Raw genomic sequence first — 20,065 nt, forward strand, 5'->3', positions numbered from 1 at the left:
ATGATGGAGTAGCAGAGAGACAGAGAGAAAGCTAAGCAATGCAGCAGTGCTGCAAACTCTGCCTGCTTTCGGCTCTTGCCCTGCCCACGTCTGGCATGCAAGACTTGAAAGATTACCCCTGAGGGAATGCAGCCCTTGACAGGAATAAGGTTCCCCAGCCCTGCTTTTAAACTATTGCTCACAATTCTGGGACATTTAAGACTTCACCACATTTATTCACCTGTTTGGGTGCCTGCTGCTTTTGTCCTTATAAATCCAGTCTGGCTTTGATCTCCAGCTGAGTCCTCCTGTCAATAAGTTACTATCACTACTTTTCTAAAGACATCCTCCAAAGAAGAGCCCAAACAGCCTTATTTTCTTCCCCACTGGGTTTTGAAAACAATATCAAAGACAGCTGCCACCAGAATCCGAATGCTTGGATTAAATTGGAAATATCAGCCACCCCCACTGTGTGACTCCATAACATGGGGAGAGGTGTAGCTGTTCTGCTGTAACAACGCAGCTACCACAGTTGTCCTTCTCTGCCTGGCAGATTACAAGGGCAAGGTGCTTTTGTCAAGTGTTGTAGCAGGGAGCAATAAACGGTGCAAGAGGTTGAATCCTTCCGAGTAGTTGCAAAGACTGGGTGAGCCAAACCTCTAGAGGGTTCAACAGTGGGAAAGCATATGCTCCACATGTACATCGCCTTGTGGCAAATCTCTGGCAGCTCCAGAGTAAGAAAGCTGGGAAATAACTTTCCTCAAAAACCCAGAAGAGGCGTTGCTAGTCAGTAGACAGTATGAAGCTATGTGGACTAAGACTTCAATGCCACAGAAGGCAGCTCCTTATAGCCTAACCCCTTTCTCCCACAAAGAAACACACGCCAAGCTAAGCCTTTAGGAACATTTTTTAAAAGAGAAGCTAGTTTCATAAACCATTCTAACATACAGAAACAGGTACCTTTCCGTGCATAACTGGAATCCATGTCTTTGAACTGCACCATCACAAAATCCGAAGACTTGAACAAGATACTCTCTATTATGTCTTCTCGTTTTGGACCCGGGCTGGATTCTGCAGTCTTTCGATGAGCTGCATCAAGCACTAAATCACACTAAAAGGCAAGGGAAACGTGAACTGAGCAATCTTAATGTGAAAGAATTTAAGTTTCAACAGATGGTCTGGAACAGCCTTCCACAACCTGGTGCCCTCCCATGCTGGCTGGGGTTGATGTGAGTTGCAATTCAAAACATTTGAAAGGCCCCAGGAAGGGGGGTGGGGTTAGAAGGTTTTCTCAAAGACTTGGGTTTGCGCTGTTGATATCCTTACAACTAGTGCAGACATAACCATAGCTCTCTGCATACCTCAAAAGGCATGCCACTTTCCTTTCCCTTCTTCCTATCAAGGGTAATATTTTCATCCCTTTTAGCATTAATATTTGTTTCATGAATGCCAACACAAACCATGGAGAACTTGTATCAGGCTCTCTTGCAACTTGGCTTCAGTGGGTTTATAAACCCAGCAATGGCTTCAGTCTCCGGTTTATTAAAAAAATATTAAGGGTTTGCATTAACCACAATTGAACTAGTGCACAGATAACACAAAACCAAGATTAACGGTAGAGAGATTGAGGAAATTGCCCTGGAGAGAAACAGGGAAGCAAGAGCTAGCTTTTAATTTGCAAACCGTTGTCTGAAGAGAGTGGAAGTTATGCACATAATTCAAATCTTATAAATAAGTGTGGGGTTTCCAGATAGTTAGCCTGCACAAATGTAAAAATTGAGAAAAATGAACCAACAGCCATGTGGTCATAATGTGACAAGCAAACTTGGAGGTATGTTACTACTCACACAACCTGCTGATCAGTGAGGTATTTTTACCTTGCTCAAAAGGCTGCCCAAAAGAGAAGGCTTTGTTAATCTTCCTAATCTACATGACCCGGAAGCTGTCTGCAGACAAACACCAACTCCCTCAGCCTATAGAGCGAGATGAGAATGCAACCCCAGAGTTGTCCACGACTGGACAAAACAGTGAGGGGTACCGTTACCTTTTTAATGTACAATAGCCTCCCCCTCTTTCCCTCTAGTGCAGTGGTTCTTAAAACTTTTTTCCTCTGGGCCACACTTTCAGGATAAAATTTTGCTCACGCCACACCAAAACTTTTATTGATAAGAAATACATAGGAAAACAAAAAGAAGCAACTCCTAGCAGTGCTTGATTTTGAACCAGAACACAACTGCTTTGTAATATGTTCATGGGGCATCCCAAAAGTATAAAACAAAGCAGCTACATATGGGCATGAATCATTCCCAAAACAGAATTATAAACAAGCCTCTTACATATACAGTGGTGCCTCGCAAGACGAAAAGAATCCGTTCTGTGATTCTCTTCGTCTAGCGGTTTTTTCGTCTTGCGAAGCAAGCCCATTGACGGATTAGCGGATTAGCGCTATTAGCGGCTTAGAAAAAGGGGGGAGGGGGGGAAAACCCCGCAGGAACTCGCAAGGCATTGTCGTCTTGCGAAGCAAGCCCATAGGAAAATCGTCTTGCGAAGCACCTCCAAAACGGAAAACTCTTTCGTCTAGCGAGTTTTCCGTCTTGCGAGGCATTCGTCTTGCGGGGCACCACTGTACAGTGGTACCTCGGGATGCAAGCAGGATCCGTTCCAGAGCCCCATTCGCATCCTGAACATAACGTAAGATGCGTCTGCGTGTCACATTTCGCCGCTTCCATGCATGCACGTGACGTCATTTTGACCGTCTGTGAATGCGCGAGCGGCGAAACCCGGAAGTAATTGCACTCCATTACTTCCGGGTCGCTGTGGAGCACAACCCGAAAATACTTATCCTGAAGCATATTTATCCCAAGGTATGACTGTATACCTTAAGTATATATGCAAACTTGATGAGAGGTGTGAGCTTACTTTTGCCAGGAAATCTCATTTATATTAGGTCCAATTTGAGACAAACTCTCATTTGATTATCACACTTGCCACCCTCTCCTGCCAGCCCCTTTGGGAACAACTGCTCCAACAAATTTTACATACATCTCAAAAGGCAATGCAAACACAAAGTTTAAGAAAAGAAAAATTACATGGTGCCAGTTAACAGAATCCAGATGACATTCCTACGTTATCAAAAATATAACAGCTTACCTCCTACATGGGCTTTCAAAAATTGAGTGCACGAATGCATGGACTTCACCACTGAACCCAAGACTCAATTTTTTCATCTGCTTGCGAGTTTTTAGAACTATTCAAATAAAACCACTGAATTCTTAACACCGTGAACTCCAAAATAATTAATTCTATACTGGGGCATCAAGTGAAAACCAGAAAGGCTAGAGATCCCAACGCAAACTTCCGACCTATACCAAATGAGGATAGGCAACAGAATCAGAACAAAAAGGCAATCACACTTACTTTAGAGCTGTAGGTTTTAAAAACTCCTTCATATATATTTCCATTTTTCACTTGGACTTCACATTTTGATCCCTAGATAGAAAAAAAACTCATTAAGAGAAATTCCCTTTTTAATGTAGGAGTTAGAAAACAAAGGACTGCACACAAGGGAAATGAAACATCAAGTAGTTTACATAACTACACAAAATCTCACTACACATTTAAGGTGATTCTCTATCCCTCAATCAACTAAGGTTTATAGCGCGCACCCCTCAAAGCTTGGTGCAGGCAATAATACAAAAACACCATTCCAACAGCAAAAGTGAATCAAGTTCCAACACAATAAGAGCCCCTTACTCTTTGCTGACTTAATTTTATTAAAGTATGGAGGCTACAGTGGTACCCCGCAAGACGAACGCCTCGCAAGACGGAAAACCCGCTAGACGAAAGGGTTTTCCGTTTTGGAGGCGCTTCGCAAAACGAATTTCCCTATGGGCTTGCTTCGCAAGACGAAAGCCCATAGGGAAATCTCCGGGACAGCGGGGAAGCGCAGCGCGTCTTCCCCACTGTCCTCGGACCTCCTCCCGCCGCCCGGCATCGGAACGAAGCTCCGATGCCGGGCGGGGGGGGGGGAAGCCTTCTCCCGCTGCCGGGCATCGGAACGAAGCTCCGATGCCGGGGGGGGGGGAAGCCTTCTCCCGCCGCCCAGCATCGGAACGAAGCTCCGATGCCGGGCGGGGGGGGGGAGCCTTCTCCCACCGCCGGGCATCGGAACGAAGCTCCGATGCCGGGCGGGGGGGGGGGAAGCCTTCTCCCGCCGCCGGGCATTGGAACGAAGCTCCGATGCCGGGCGGGGGGGAGCCTTATCCCGCCGCCCAGCATCGGAACGAAGCTTCGATACCGGGCGGGGGGGGGGAAGCCTTCTCCCGCCGCCGGGCATCGGAACGACTACTTGCCTATTCTCAGGTGGCAGAGTAAGAGCCTCCATAATGGAACCAGGGTTCAGGAAGGATCACGGGGGGTATGGGGAGTAGGGAGAAATACACTCTGCCAACCTCATATTAAAGAGGCAGTGTACAAATGTCCTGACTAGAAATAGTAAATAGTAAATTTTACTAATTTTAAGGTAGTTTTTGTTGTTGTTTAGTTGTGTCCGACTCTTCGTGACCCCACGGACCAGAGCACGCCAGGCACTCCTGTCTTCCACTGCCTCCCGCAGTTTGGTCAAACTCATGTTCGTAACTTTGAGAACACTGCCCAACCATCTCGTCCTCTGTCGTCCCCTTCTCCTTGTGCCCTCCATCTTTCCCAACATCAGGGCCTTTAGTTTTATGCTATTTTTTTAAGTATTTTATTGATCTATTTTCTCTGGGTTGGTTTTATGCACCCCACTTAGAAATGTAAATTAATAGTTATATAAAAAATAAGCCATTAAGATCTCCTCTAACATTGTTGCTACAAGAATCCCCAGGGAAATGTTTGGTTATAACTTACGACAACTGATGTGAGAATGTGAACCATCCGCATGTTCGCATATATACCAGAGAAAGAAACCTGAAACAAGAGGGGGGAAACTCATTAGGCATCAACGCACAGCTGCAACTCACAAAAATTCAGACTGTTGGTGGGCCAGGCCAGGCGGGCTGAGGGGAGAAGAGCCAGGAAGCCATTGGAATAATTATAACTGGGTTAGTCAAAGGGAATCAAAACAGCACTGACGTTTGTTCACACCCCATTCATTTGACAAACCAATTGCCAAATGCTGAAGAGAGGTTGGATGTCTGACCAATCAAAAAAGATTTGGTTGTTTGACTGCTCAGTACTTTATAGAACAGGTCTGATATATAAACTAATAAAAAAAAACCCACAGTAATACATGCTGCTATTGAAAAACAATGTGATATTTAAAACAGTGCAACAAATTAGTGCTAAAATTTTAGGGGATTTAGGGACATTTTAAAAGCCTGTTCTTCGGCCAAAAGAGGCTCCCACCAGAAGACTTACAAACCACTAAAAGGGGGGGGGGGGAGCAAGAAGACCCCCAAAGCAGATTTTGGAAGGTGCATGGAAAGAAGGGGTGCGGTTCTGTTATGCAAACTGAATTTGTGCTGCTCACATGAGGACTTGGTTGGAAACAACCATAGGGCTGCTATTGTAAATTCAGAGAGTACACACAGAACCCTCTAAATTGCCTCCAACATGCTTGACGCCTGTATGTTAATCATTGCCAGGCTTATTTTAACCTCCCTATTGTTTTGTGCTCCAACAAGATAGATTAAATTAAAATGCTTTGAAATCCTGGAAAGACAAGAATAAGCACTGCAATTTGTACAGTGGTGCACCGCAAGACGAATGCCTCGCAAGACGGAAAACTCGCTAGACGAAAGAGTTTTCTGTTTTGGAGGTGCTTCGCAAAACGAATTTCCTATGGGCTTGCTTCGCAAGACGACAATGTCTTGCGAGTTCCTGTTGGTTCCCCCCCCCCTTTTTCTAAGCCGCTAATCAGCTGATCCGATCAGCAGATAAGCCACTAAAAGCCGCTAATAGCGCTAATCCTTCAATGGGCTTGCTTTGCAAGACGAAAAAACTGCTAGACAAAGAAAATCACAGAACGGATTCTTTTCGTCTTGCGAGGCACCACTGTACTTGTGAGTTAAAGGCAGCTTTCCCCCAACAATTCAGCACGGTAACGGCACATGGAATTGGTTGGAGATGTAGTCCAAAACATCTGGAGGGCAGCACCAGGTTATGGTAAGGCTGGTTTAAAAGCTAGCACTTCTACAATAAGTACAGATTCATAGGGACATGTCTAAAAAAGCTATGTTAAAGTCAATTCAAAATAGATTCCAAGACCAATATTCTTTTACACTTTGGTTCTTCATATATGACCGCACACTGCTCATTACAAAAGAACGTACATGGCATGCTTCTGATCCTACCAAATGTGAAATGTCACACAGGCAGCTGCCTTTCGTGGGTCTGCACATACACATGTGTAGCGATGGCAGAGCTTCTAGATTGGAAGCTGTCTCCATTCTTCCATCAATTTTACTCTTCTGAACCAGAGAACAAGAATGACGAAAGCTCCATTGTAATCTTTTTCATTGACCAGCTGACTTTGGGCTGTCTCCTACTGCCTGGGTGTCATGTAGCCCTCTCTATATTGAAGCACATTAGGTTTGTGACATCACCCATTTACCTAAGAAAGCATTTTAGGAGGTAACTCAGTAAAAGTGTATTGAGGTCATCAGCTGAATTACCTTGAGCTTCCTAGACAATATATTTTGTTAAAATACAACAAGAGAAAAAGGTTTCTAACATCAATTTTTTATCATCAATATGACTACATATTTATGTCAGTTTTCTAGTACTTTTTAATGTCATAGCTTTCCCAAAGTTTCTCAAATTAGGAGAAACTGAGTGGAGGTAGTCAAAGCCATGGTCAAGAATGAAGTTTGATTTCTCACCAGTAAGGGAAAACAACAGAACAGAGATATAATATATGGACCCAATTCTGCACATCTCCCTACTGCAGTTATCAAGATGGGTAAAGTTAATTTAAGAAAACTTGTTTTTAAACTCTGTTGATTGTCTCTATATTTTGTTAATTTTATTATGAATTCTTATTTTCAAAGTTGATTTTATCAGCATTTTCTTATACGCGACAGAATTCTAAATGCTCTAAAAAAATCTGTTATTAAAAAATAAAATAAACCTGAGCCCCACCTTTCTGCATATGGTGCCCAAGACAGCCTAGAAACAAACCTAACACATTACAAATGCAATAAAAGAACTGATAAATAAAATATTATCATATCAGTGTAGGAGGGAGAGGTTGGTGTTTCAAGTCTCAAGCAAGAATGAAAATATTTAGGTGCTGTCACCAGCAACAGCTTTAAATTATTCTGCCTGTGTGCTGCCTAGTTGCCAAAAATATCTAGAAAACTTGTCCGTTTAGTGCTTTATACTCAAGTATAATTGTGTCTGAAAATGTCAGGTTGCATTCCATCAGAGTGTGACAAATGGCTTGGCTGGACAACACCTCTCTCTGATCCAGCCCACACAACGTATATGTTGAAAGAAGCAAGAGCATGCCTGCCCTCCCTATCCAACTAGGAAATTGCCACATGTGAACATCTGTGGCGGGCCTGGCATGTCAGTTCAGTCTTCCTCACTCTCCTTTCCATATGGACTGGATGAAGGAGAGGTCATTATCCGATCCAACCCAAATGATACTGGATTGGATCAAGGAGAGGTTATTATCTGATCCAGCCCAAAGGAAAACCCAATAGCAATGAAGCTAACACATTTATTATAAAAGGTAGTTTGAACCATTCCAAACAGTAAAGCAGATTTGGGTTCTGCCTTTCACACTCAATATATCTCATTATCAGGTGTGCAACAAAGAACCACAATATAAAATATTAAAAGATGTACTTACCGAAGGCTGAGGCAGACTTTTGCCGCTGCTGCGACCTCTGCAATTAATAAAGACAGTTATGAGACTAAATATAACAAAAGATGCTTGCTTAGGCGGCTAAAATTTAACTTTCCAAAAAGAATGGAAAGCCTCACTATAGTATGAAACAAGGATGAAAAACCCTACTTGTGCAGTCATTCTTCTCTGTTATTGTCCAGAACGTTACCACATATAAATCAAGTGTTATTTAAATGTACTCTAGGGTTTACAGCTATCGATGATTTCCCTAAGAAACAGATTTGCCTAGCGTGTTTCTCAACACATCAGATTATTTTGTTTTTCATTTTTAAAAAAGGTCACAAAAATAAGCAACCTTTAAAATGGCGACAGAAATTTTAACTTCCCAAATAGACAAGCGGAGGAGGGGAATAAATTATAACCTAAACATATGACTCAAAGCAACTCTCCCCGCCCCCGCCCCCCAGTCTATTAGGAGGAGAAATAAACTGGAAAGCACTCAAACAGCTCATTGCCAACATGTTGAAATTCAAAAATTTCCTCATCAAAGAAAAGCAGAGCCGGAATACCAAAAAGCCAAGTAATCTTAACCCCTCACTGCAAATCAAAGCCATCTACTCATCGGACTAACTCACTCAACACAGGTCATCATGAGTCTGACAGACAGCAGTCTTATGGAACAGCAGAGCACACTGCCTACAGAAGAGACATCTTGATATTTAGTAACCTAAAACTATTAGATCAGTTCTCCCACTGACATAACAGCAGAAAAACAGTAAAATGATTGATTTTAATGGCAGTTCTGGAATTCCCTGAAGTCTTGCATATACAGTGGTGCCTCGCAAGACAAAATTAATCCGTTCCGCGAGTCTCTTCGTCTTGCGGTTTTTTCGTCTTGCGAAGCACGGCTATTAACGGCTTAGCGGCTACAGGTATAAACACGTTCCCGCAACTGCAAGCCTTGACCCCTAGGGAGCACCTGGCCATTGCATAAGCCTCATCCGGCCTCTTAAGCAGTCCCTCCTGACGCGCTTACATAACACAAGCCCCGACCGCTGCCATCCCAGCGACCCCGGAAGATAAGATCTGCAGCAAGCACCCTGCACCTCCGATCCCAGGGCGCGCTCAGCCAAAGCGTCCCCGGACACCTGTCCCGCCGCGCCTTTGCACAGCGCTCTGCAGAGCGGAGCGATGAGCCCGGCCGATTGCAGGCAGGGCAAGCGGCGGCGAAGGCGGAGAGAGCGAGGCCCAGAGGGAGGAGTCTCCGGCAACGCCATCGACGGCCCCGCCGCAGCTCCGGGTCCTGGAGCCCTCCGGCTCCCAACTGCCTTTATTTTGCTGCAGGAGCCTCCTCTGCACCGGGGTCCTCGCACGCTCCCTCCGTCTCTCCATGCCTTTTAGGTGAGTGGCGTGCTCGGGCTGACTTTGGACGACCCACAGCGGGGCTTCCCTCGGCCGCACAACCGGAGCTCGCCTTTGCAGTCACTTTGAGAAAAAGGGAAAAAAACTCGCAAGAAGTTCCGTCTTGCGAAGCGACGCAAAAAACGAAAAACCCTTTCGTCTTGCGCGTTTTTCGTTTTGCGAGGCATTCGTCTTGCGGGGCACCACTGTAGACCCACTATATACATTTCCGCATGTGATCTGGGATATATCACTCTGACTTACAACAAGTGGGGGGATGTGGGCTCAGAAAAATCATACCAAGAAAAAATAGTTAACTTGATGAGACACTATCTTCAGGGTTATGGGTTCAAGCCCCATGTTGAGTAAAACATTCCTGCATTGCAGAGGGTTAGACTAGATGAGCCTTGGGATCCAACACTGCAATTCTATGATGGCAACCAGACAATGTCAAACAGTTCAAATTACAACAAATTCATTTAATAAAGGTACTTATGATATAATGGATTGTTAAAATGGAAAACTTAATAAAAATTATTACAAAAAATAAATAAAGGTACTTATGATATACAGAACAGAAATTACATACTTGAGTACTTTTCAAATTTGTTTTCTGAGAAATTAAGTAAAGGTAAAGGTACCCCTGCCCGTATGGGCCCGTCGTGACCGACTCTAGGGTTGCGCGCCCATCTCGCTCAAGAGGCCGGGTGCCAGCGCTGTCCGCAGACACTTCCGGGTCACGTGGCCAGCGTGGCGAAGCTGCAACTGGCGAGCCAGCACCAGTGCCGCACACAGAAATGTCGTTTACCTTACTGCTATAAAGCGGTACCTATTTATCTACTTGCACTTAAGGGTGTTTTCGAACTGCTAGGTGGGCAGGAGCAGGGACCGAACGATGGGAGCTCACTCCACCGCGGGGATTCAAACCGCCGACCTTTCGATCAGCAAGTCCTAGGCTCTGTGGTTTAACCCACAGCGCCACCCACGTCCCTTTAAGGAAATTAAGTACATAAGCATAATTCTGCTCGCACACATCTGATGTTATTTGATAACAAGGGCAATATATAAAGCTTGGTAATTATCACAGCACTTTCTATCTTAATTCAAGCTCTGCCTACCTCTCCTATTGCAAAACTCTCAGATATTTAAATTAGAGTAGCTCATTTTCCCCTGGGGTCCCATCACCTCAAAAAGCACACTAGCCTCAATACAAAGCAGCTCCTGCTTCAAAAAAAACCAAAACCAGGTCAAAATGCATAAATGTATAAAGCTAAAAGATTTAATTAGCTGCATTTTAGTTTTGAGCAGTAACAAAGAAAGTATTATGATTGTTACACATGTGAAAAAAATGCTCAGCTATTTTGTGAACTGCGCGCCCCCCAATTATGCATGTTTTAAAACTTTTCAAAGATGAACAAAGAGTTCTCCCCTACTTCTAACATGCATGCGATTTCTTTGAGACCTAGATGTGCATTTCTGGTAGCTGCTCATTAGTATAGTTTGTTTATCTAACCAATAAAACGCCCAGGCATATGGATCACAATATATCTGACATCTTTGATACTATGTTCCATGCTTTTATTGTAATTTTTGTATGTTGCCCTGTGAACTTTGGTTGAAGAACCACCTAAATATGTACATATGTTAGTAATTAGTGGTGTAGGTTTTTCCAATTAAAATATAAAATATTCCAAACAGATTGAGATCTGATTCAGCAAGCTTGGAGTGTTTTAAATTCTTGCTTCACCTATTAATGAATCAAGTACAGTGGTACCTCAGGTTACATACACTTCAGGTTGCATACGCTTCAGGTTACAGACTCCACAAACCCAGAAATAGTGCTTCAGGTTAAGAACTTTGCTTCAGGATGAGAACAGAAATTGGGCTCCGTCGGCGCGGTGGCAGCAGGAGGCACCATTAGATAAAGTGGTGCTTCAGGTTAAGAACAGTTTCAGTTTAAGAATGGACCTCCGGAACGAATTAAGTACTTAACCCGAGGTACCACTGTATGTGTGTACATAGGAACATGAGCCTGGTGGATCAGACTCATGGCCCATCAAGTCCAGCATCACATTCTCAGTGGCCAACTGGATGCCTAGGGAAACCTGCAGGCAGGAGCCATACACAAGAGCACTTTCTCCTCGTATGGTTTCCGGCAACTGGTATTGAGAAGCATTGCTGCCTCCAATAGTGGAGGCAAAGCATAGCCATCATGGCTTGAAGCCATCAATGACTATCTCCTCCATGAGTTTGTCTAATGCTCTTTTAAAATGTTCTAGATTGGTAACAATCACCAATGTACATACCGTATTTTTTGCACCATAACACTCACTTTTTTCCTCCTAAAAAGTAAGGGGAAATGTCTGCGCGCGTTATGGAGGGAATGCCTACGGGTGGCATGCCTACGGATTTTCCTCCTCTAAAAACTACGTGCGTGTTATGGTCGGGTGCGTGTTATAGAGCGAAAAATATGGTATATGCCAGTGTTTCCCAACCTTGGGCCTCCAGCTGTTTTTGGACTACAACTCCCATCATCCCTAGCTAGCAAGACCAGTGGTCAGGGATGATGGGAATTGTAGTTCAAAAAACAGCTGGAGGCCCAAGGTTGGGAAACACTGGTATATGCAACTCCTCATCTGCATGGGTGGGAGTTGTGTTCCAAGGTACCTACACATGCTGCCGGGATGCGCATAAGCCCACTCTGCCCCATTCCACCCTGTCCCGTTTTCAAAGGCACATTTGTACACTTGCTGCAAGCTACCACTTCTTTACACTGCTCCCTTTCTAATTGTTTTTTTTAATGGCCAACACTGACTGTACCGACAAGTGACAATAGTTGCATAAATCAAGCACTGCAAAGACATATAAGTCACTTGGCTCATTTGCCTAACATTACTACCTTCCAGCTATTCTGGATTATTTAGAGATCTTGTGAACATTAGTTTTTACTGCCAGCTAGGTGAAAGGCTACATATAGCAGTTACAAACTTGCATGCTATGGCTTCCTAGAAGCTGATACAGTAATGCAGTGAAGCTACCAGAAAAATTCTCTTCTGCTCTTACCACAGTGTACCTACAAATTAGTTCCTTCTGCTCAAGCATCTTCAAGCGCTTTACACAAGCAACAACACAGTGGACTTCGAAGAGCTCTCAATTAGCTATGTCTGGTGTTGTTAAATCATTGAGTGGTTAAGTGAAATTCCTGAGGGCAGCCCGACAGCCCTGCTAAAAGCCTTTCTTATGCTTAAGGGCCACAACACCCACAAAAACGGCTGCTAAAGTAACGGGGGGGGGGTATTGAAATAACAGGCCTCAATAAGTGAATCCAGAGCATCTGTACATAAGTACCAATTTGAGTCATCTCATGCATGCACTTATTAACCAACCAATCACAAACAAGCAACTGCACCCTAAGCCAACCCCAACTTCTCTCACCACCAAAGGAACGCAAGCACCCCCCCTCTTCTTCCTAATGTAACCCTAATGCCTCAACAAATGAAACTGACCTATGGAAAATGCAACTTGAAAAAAGAGACATTGCGCATACCTTTGTAAACCAAGAAAACTTTAATAAAATTAGTTTCTTTTAAAAAAAATACACTGTATGTGTGTATATGGCAGAAAGCAGTGCTTTTTTCAGCTGGAGCACAGTTGTGGCACCTCTCAGGTGGGTGCCATTGCGATCAGCACTCCCCCCACACACTTCTTGCCTTTACATACTTCTAAAAACCCCAAAACAAACATTTAAAGTCAAACAGAAGCTGGTCAGTGTGTGCAAGTCTACACTTTCTTTTAGATCTATGACTTCACCTATCTCATAGCCACTCCTAGTCAAGCTACGGAGAAGGGCCAATTTATATTTCCTTTTCTTCAATCTGTCTCCCAGGTAGTGGTGTTGGGCTTTAAGCTTTCCAGCCAGCCATCTACTGTTGCACACATGCACATTTACGTACTGTGCCCTTCTGAGCTGCCCTAGCCATCCGCCTGAATCTAAGAGAACGAGGAAGGCAGAGGCACATTGATAGGACATCCACCAAAACCAGGGGAAACCCCAAAACTAGCTAGGGAGACAGATTGCCGCAGTTTTTATGGCCTCTGTGGGTGTTGTCAAACCGGCATCTGTTCAGGGCTGCCTTGAGTTGCCCGGTGACTTACTGTAACAACTTCATGGTGAGTTCCAGTACCTATTTTTCTTGGGGAGGAAGCACTGGCAAACAGAAAAATTTCATTGTCTGGATAGGTCACTTCCTGGTCCACAGCATTTTTCAAGCGGGAGAAAGAGCTGCTTATAGACAACAGTAAAAAAATTCAAGAGTTTAGTATAGCTGGGACTGGGTGCAAGTGTGTTCACTGCACTCCTCTCCCCCCCCCCAAAAAAATAACAGAATTGAGAGAAAACCCTATGGAAGGAGGGAACCCAGAAATTCCCAAAAGACACCTGAGCATCCGCAATGGGCACAAAATACTTTTGGTTGTGGGGATGGAACCAGAAGGATGGAATTAAGTGACTGAAACCCTGAACATGATGCAACACTTCAATGTAAGTTGACACTTCTCATTCCTATATACAGTGTGTGTGGCTTGTACAGCACAGCAAAGCCCTCTGGAAAATGTATCACGCCTCCTATGCACAAGATTGTTGTCAGTGTGGGTCAGGACACCCAACATCAGGGTTGAGGCCAGCTTTGTCCTCACTGCAACCCATTGCCAAGCATTTTCCTACAGGACTGAATGACAACACATTTGAAAGTTAACAAGACCAGGCCACTGAGGCAAGGTCCAAGCTGTCTCCCTACCCTGGAGACGCCACCTCCCTCAGCTGCTAAGAATCCAGACTGCTGCTCTCTGCAGTGCCCCATTCTCAGCTATGTTCGCTGGTCACACTAGAGCAGGCATGTCCAACAGGTAGATCGTGATCTACCGGTAGATCACTGGTCGTCTGTGGTAGATCACGAAGCTCAACAACTTTGGCTGTCAATAACAATGCATAGATCACAGCCAGTATTTTTATACAGTGAGTAGATCACAGTCTCTTGGGAGTTGGACTTGCCTGCACTAGAGAGCAGCAGAAAAGTGGGAACAAGAACATGAAAGGCAACGACAGTGGTACCTCAGTTTACGAACTTAATCTGTTCTGGAAGTCCGTTCTTAAACAGAAACCGTTCTTAAACCGAGGTGCACTTTCCCCAATGAGGCCTCCCGCCACCGGTGCCTTTCCACCGTTCGGATTTTGGTCTTAGACCGAAGTAAAGTTCACAAACCGGGACACTACTTCCAGTTTTGCGGAGTTCGTAAACCGAATAGTTCTTAAACAGGGCTGTTCTTAAACCAAGGTACCACTGTATATTCACTGCCACCACAGAAAACAACAAAAACAGCAGCCATCACAATCCCCTTTAAACCCACAGGGGCACATCAACTCTTATGACAGCAATACTAAATAGCGAGAACCTTGGTGGCTGAGTTGCCAAGCTCTCAGTCGAAGTCATTAGACACAACACAGTGTGTAAGCTTAGAAGGGCTTCAGTTCACACCCAGGAGCTGTTGCAGAGGCGGTTCTTTAAAAAGTCTGTCAATGGATTCCCTTAGTTGCAACCAAGACTCAAAACCTTCTGCCCTGATGAATAAGCTTGTATTACTCCTGACCAGTTTGGCATACAAGACAAATTGATGCATTCAGGCCTGTTCTTCAATTACCTTTGTGCTCTCACATAGCACTGACAACTATGCCTCATGTTGGAAGAGACTCAGATGTTACCTCCTCTGCTCTACATTTACAGAGGCATGAAAGCTTTGGCAAAAAAGTGGGGTGAAGCAGTGTGGCAAATCCAAGGCCTCTTTATGTACAGGGGGGTTCAGGCTACTTACGGTAATGAGCTCAGGCCTGAGCTCAAAATAAACATATTTCTGTGTAAACAGAGAAGCAACTAGGATCTTGCTTTCTGGTATTTCTAGCACAAAAAAACCCCAAATATAGAAAGAACAAATCAAATACAGTGTAAGGCAGTAATCTTTACTGAAAAGCCTCAAACTCATTTTGGAATCAGTTCTGATTATCATACTTGAAAGTGTTTGTGTAGTATTATGTAGAACATGGGGTCAAATCAATAATCTCATGCACAACCCCTTCTTTCAAGGAGCTCTGAGGATCATCACCATTATGACAATTCTGAAGGGTGAAAGGTGGTGGGACATTATCTAGCTCAATACAGTGGTACCTCGGTTTACGAACTTAATCCGTTCCAGAAGTCCATTCTTAAACCGAAACCAAGGCAATCTTCCCCTAATGAGGCCTCCCGCCAACAGTGCCCTTCCACCGTTTGGCTTCCGTTCTTAGACCGAGGTAACATTCTCAAACCAATACACTATTTCCAGTTTTGCGGAGTGTGTAAACCAAATCGTTCTTAAACTGGACAGTTCTTAAACCGAGGTACCACTGTATTGTATACACTGACTAGCAGCAGCTCTCCAGGCAAGGGACATTCCCAGCTCTACCTGGAGATGCTCAGGATTCAACATGGAACCTCCTACATGCAAAGCAGATGCTCTACCACTGAGCTAAAGTCCTCCCTCCATAGATGCTCCATAGATCCACAGCTATCCAAAATCTTGAGTGGGGATTTTCCCATATCCAAACACCACATCAATCAAGACACTACATCAGCCAAGACATACAAAGACAACATACCATGGGTTAGGATCCTGTCTTGTTCCAAATCCATAGTTTCCTAGTTCTAAACAAACATATTTGAGTGAGTAAAAAGCTTGTTCATATATTCACTTATCAATTAGAAATTTCCTAGTTTATCTTGGCTTATGATTGTCTGAATGCAGCTAATGCCAAACATACAAGTGAAGAGAAAGCAAAAACTCTATAAACGGTGAAGCTGTCCTGATAAATGGCTCTATGCTCCAACAACCACAGTTTTCCTCAAAATAGTCCTAGCAAACGTTTCCATGCCTGTCAATCATGACCTCCTTCATTAAACTTGGTTTGCACATCCTATTGAGTTCAGCAGGCAGGTACAAAGTGACTGGCTTTTTATGTTCAAATAGGGACTGAAAAGAATAAAGGACCAATATTAATAAATATTGGTATAATATAAATATTAATATTATTGTTTATACCCCACCCTTCTGGCTGGGCTTCCCCAGCCACTCTGGGAGGCTTCCAGCAAACTATAAAAAACAATAAAACGTTAGACATTAAAAACTTTCCTGAACTTCAGATGTTGCCTTCAGATGTTTTCTAATGTGTATTTTGCAACAAAGCAGTTTGTTGGCCTGACGTGGGTCCTTTTTTAAAAGGGGTATCAATTCCTAAATAAGATTACAAAGACACTTGGCAAACACCCCCCGCCCCCAATGATCAAGGATTGCTATAGCTGTTTTCAATCATTACTCACCTATGAAGCTCCATACTGTCAAGGAGTTCTGGTGGACTACCTCCTGCCACACAACTTTTCCTACCCGATGCATTAAGCATCAGTGACCCTGAAATGCATCTCATCACTTTCAGAAGCACAATTAGCTGGGGCACAACAGGGGGTGTTTTCTGCAGTAGTTGCAGAACTTCTTTCCTAGAGAGGTTTTGATTGGTTTCAGGTGAGCTTCTTAAAGCTTGAATTCTGTTTACATCCTGTTTTTATTGTATGAAAAGTATTTTAACTATCTTGATATGTTTTTACCTTGATATGAACTGCTTTTGTTGTCATGTATTTTATTACGTTTTTGTAATCTGCTTATGTTTCTTCTGTAAAAAGCAGAATGCAATTTCCCTCCAACAAATAAATAAATAAATGCAGACGTCCCAGGTTTTTGTTTGTTTGGTGATTACATTATCACGCATTACTGCTGCTGTGGTCAACTCTGTTTATTTTGTATATATTTAAAGTACAACTGAATGGTCACAGACTGCATTTTTTGCAGTTCATGACATTTCCCCTCAATGTTTACCACTGCCGCCCATATGTATATTTACATTTCAACTGAAGATAAACTTCATGCATATAATGAAATGAAATCCCATTTACAAAAATGTATGCTTTGGTAAATCCCTAAGTCTTTTAAGATGCCACAAGCTCCTTAATGATTTATTTTAGTAAAAACATGACTACCCTTCTGCAATCTTTTTTTGGTTAAGTTTTCAGTTAAGTATTCTTCTAGAGTTAAGCAGTCCTTTAGATTACATTAACACAATTGTTTCTGTACAGTGGTACCTCGGGTTAAGAACTTAATTCATTCAGGAGGTCTGTTCTTAACCTGAAATTGTTCTTAACCTGAAGCACCATTTTAGCTAATGGGGTCTCCTGCTGCTGCCGCAGGTTAAGAACAATTTCGGGTTAAGAACGGACCTCCAAAACGAATTAAGTTCTTAACCAGAAGTACCACTGTACAAAAATAATGAACAATTGCACTTTCCACACTACTCAGAACGAACTCACTGGCTCCCCATGCCCCTTATTGGGGCATGTGGGGTGGGGGGATTCTACCACCTTGTAGGCAATAGCTCATTTGTACTCCACATGTATAAGTCTCAAGACGTTGCTGTAAAGATACTAATTAGCAACTGGCTGGGGCAGGAAGAGATTCTCAAGGTCACTTCATCATTTCAGAAACAGTTAGAAAGAGCACATTTCCCTGACTTTCCAAAAGAGCAGGGCAAAGATATCAAGCTTAGTTAATGATTGCAAGAAGAGAAACACCAACTCCATCTTTGATTTCAAATATATAGGATAATCACAGAATTGTGGCGTTGGAAGAGACTCAAAGCATCATCTAGCGTAACCCCCTGCAATGCTAGAATCTCAACTAAGGCATCCAAGACTGATGGCCACCCAACCTCTGCTTAATGAATGAAGGAGTGACCACCACGTTCCGAGGGAGTCTGCTCCACTGTCAAACAGCTCAGAAAGTCCTTCCTGATGTTGAGTTGGACACTCCCTTCTAGTAACTTGAATCCATGGGTTTGGGTCCTAACCTCCAGAGCAGGAGAAAACAAGCTTGCTCTATCTTCCATGAGACAGCAGTGGGGGTAGGGTAAGTGAAAACAAGCTACAACAATTATAATGTTGTTCACTGCTCCTGCTCAGGCTGCACAGAAAAAGCATTTTGGTTCCAGAAATTCATTCAGATTGTGCAGATTAAATCTAACTGATAGAATTCTACAGGAGGAGGTATTCGTGTGTGAAAACAGTCAAGGTCCAATGATCCCCAGGCATGCACCTCCAGATGGTGGAGGTATTAGGGGTGCCCAGGCATCTTCACTTGGTCTCAAGTGGCCAATAGTCAGGTGCAAAATGAGCCTGGCTAATTTCGAACACTTGTGCTTTGAATTATAAAATGTTGATAGGTCATACTGGCATCCCTTGCACTTAAAAGATCATACAATTCCACTCCAGCTTCCTTCTGTTTCTAAAAAAAATCTATTTTATAGAATATGGTCGACTTTAAAGGGTCTTTCCCACACAGCAGTTCTGTTTCTCCAAAGTGACTATCTTCTGTGTGATCAGAAGCAAAACAGCTAGCTCTCCCCTGCTGCCCCATGTCCTGCAATCCATTTGCTTGCAACCACAAGAGAAAAGCAATCCATTTAAATGTGTGAAAGAGCTTCTGCACAGTTTGCTTAGCACATCAAAAGTCTTCATGAGAAGCCGGCAAAAAAAGAAGGCTCTCAGTCGCAAATCATGCAACTGGAAATCTCAATTTGTTCACTAGGTAGCTGGTGCTGAGTCTCAAAAAAACGACTGGTAACCAGTTAATTTCGATCACTGTGTTGCAGGTGTAGTTTTGCACTTTCTCAAGCAGGAAACAAACACGGCACAGGTGTCACGGGTGCCTGCAGGAGCTCCTTTGCCTCCATATCTATTGGTTCTACACACACCGTAAGACAGCACTCTGGGCCTCCAGCTCAAACTCCCCTGCTAAACACCCCTGTTTACATGTACTGTTCATTTTGACTGTGATTCCTGCATTGCAGGGGGGGTTGGCCTAGCTCTAGATTATCCATGAGGGTACCTTCCAAGCCTATATTTCTGGAACTGCTGCTGACTGCTAACACCTCCCCCCAAATCACTTCCTCTAGCACAGCACATGGCCACACTCACAAATGCACAATCAAGCCTCTAAACAGCTCAGACAAGCAAACAGCCCCAATTCAAAGGACACAATATACCCTCATGAAGGTTATGGATTCAGAGAGAAAGCAAATACATTTATTCAAATGATATTTGAAAGGATGGGGCAATTCCAGATAACTGGACTCCTCCTCCCACCCCTGGGCTGGGCCTCTTAGAATTTCAAACCAAACACACCTTTAGGTTGGTGTATTAAAAATTAATATAGGCTGCTAAAGAACCAATAGACACCAAGCTTCATGGTATATTGTTCCTGCTGCTTGGTCCTAATAAGCCACTGACCGTCTCTTTTTGTTATTTGTGAACAAGTTCTATGTATTTCGGAATGACCTTAGACCAGACATGTCCAAAGTCCATATTGGAGGCCTAATCTGGCCCACCGGTTGGTTTAATCCGGCCCCTGTGGCAGTTTATTTCCTGGGGTAAAATCCTAAAAAACCCTCAACAACTTCAACCCTTAAAAAGCTCAACAACTTTGGGGTAAAACCATAAAAACTTCAATCCTAAAAAAAGGTTAACGACTTTGGTCGGCCCTCATGGCCCTTCACTTCATCAAATCTGGTGCTCTTTGAAAGAGGTTTGGACACCACTGCTAGACCATATGCTCTGCTTGCCAAAGGTAGGTTTGGGGAAGACCCTGTGTCTGAAATCTTGAGAGAGCTGTGGCCAATACTGAGCTAGATGGACCAATCATTTGACTTCATTTAAGACAGCT

The 20,065-nt window shown here is 43.6% G+C and overlaps 1 protein-coding gene across 16 annotated transcripts in view; it reads right to left on the reverse strand.

The window, feature by feature from the left end:
- Positions 1 to 20,065, reverse strand: part of ATXN2 (ataxin 2) — a 62,321-nt gene that overhangs the window by 36,203 nt on the left and 6,053 nt on the right. For 8 of the 16 annotated variants that reach the window (XM_083514150.1, XM_083514148.1, XM_083514146.1 and 5 more), the window contains exons 2-5: positions 7,817 to 7,853; positions 4,870 to 4,929; positions 3,397 to 3,468; positions 940 to 1,090 (exon numbers count right to left, since the gene is read on the reverse strand). In XM_083514150.1, coding sequence (XP_083370276.1) covers positions 940 to 1,090; positions 3,397 to 3,468; positions 4,870 to 4,929; positions 7,817 to 7,853 — 320 coding nt within the window. Of the gene's footprint in view, positions 1 to 933; positions 1,091 to 3,396; positions 3,469 to 4,869; positions 4,930 to 6,293; positions 6,510 to 7,816; positions 7,854 to 20,065 lie in introns of those variants that run through there. The other 8 variants (XM_083514141.1, XM_083514155.1, XM_083514153.1 and 5 more) reach the window with 3 other exon arrangements.

This window comes from Podarcis liolepis (genome assembly GCF_965112155.1).
Source record: "Podarcis liolepis genome assembly, chromosome: 7".
Taxonomy (NCBI): Eukaryota; Metazoa; Chordata; class Lepidosauria; order Squamata; family Lacertidae; genus Podarcis; species Podarcis liolepis.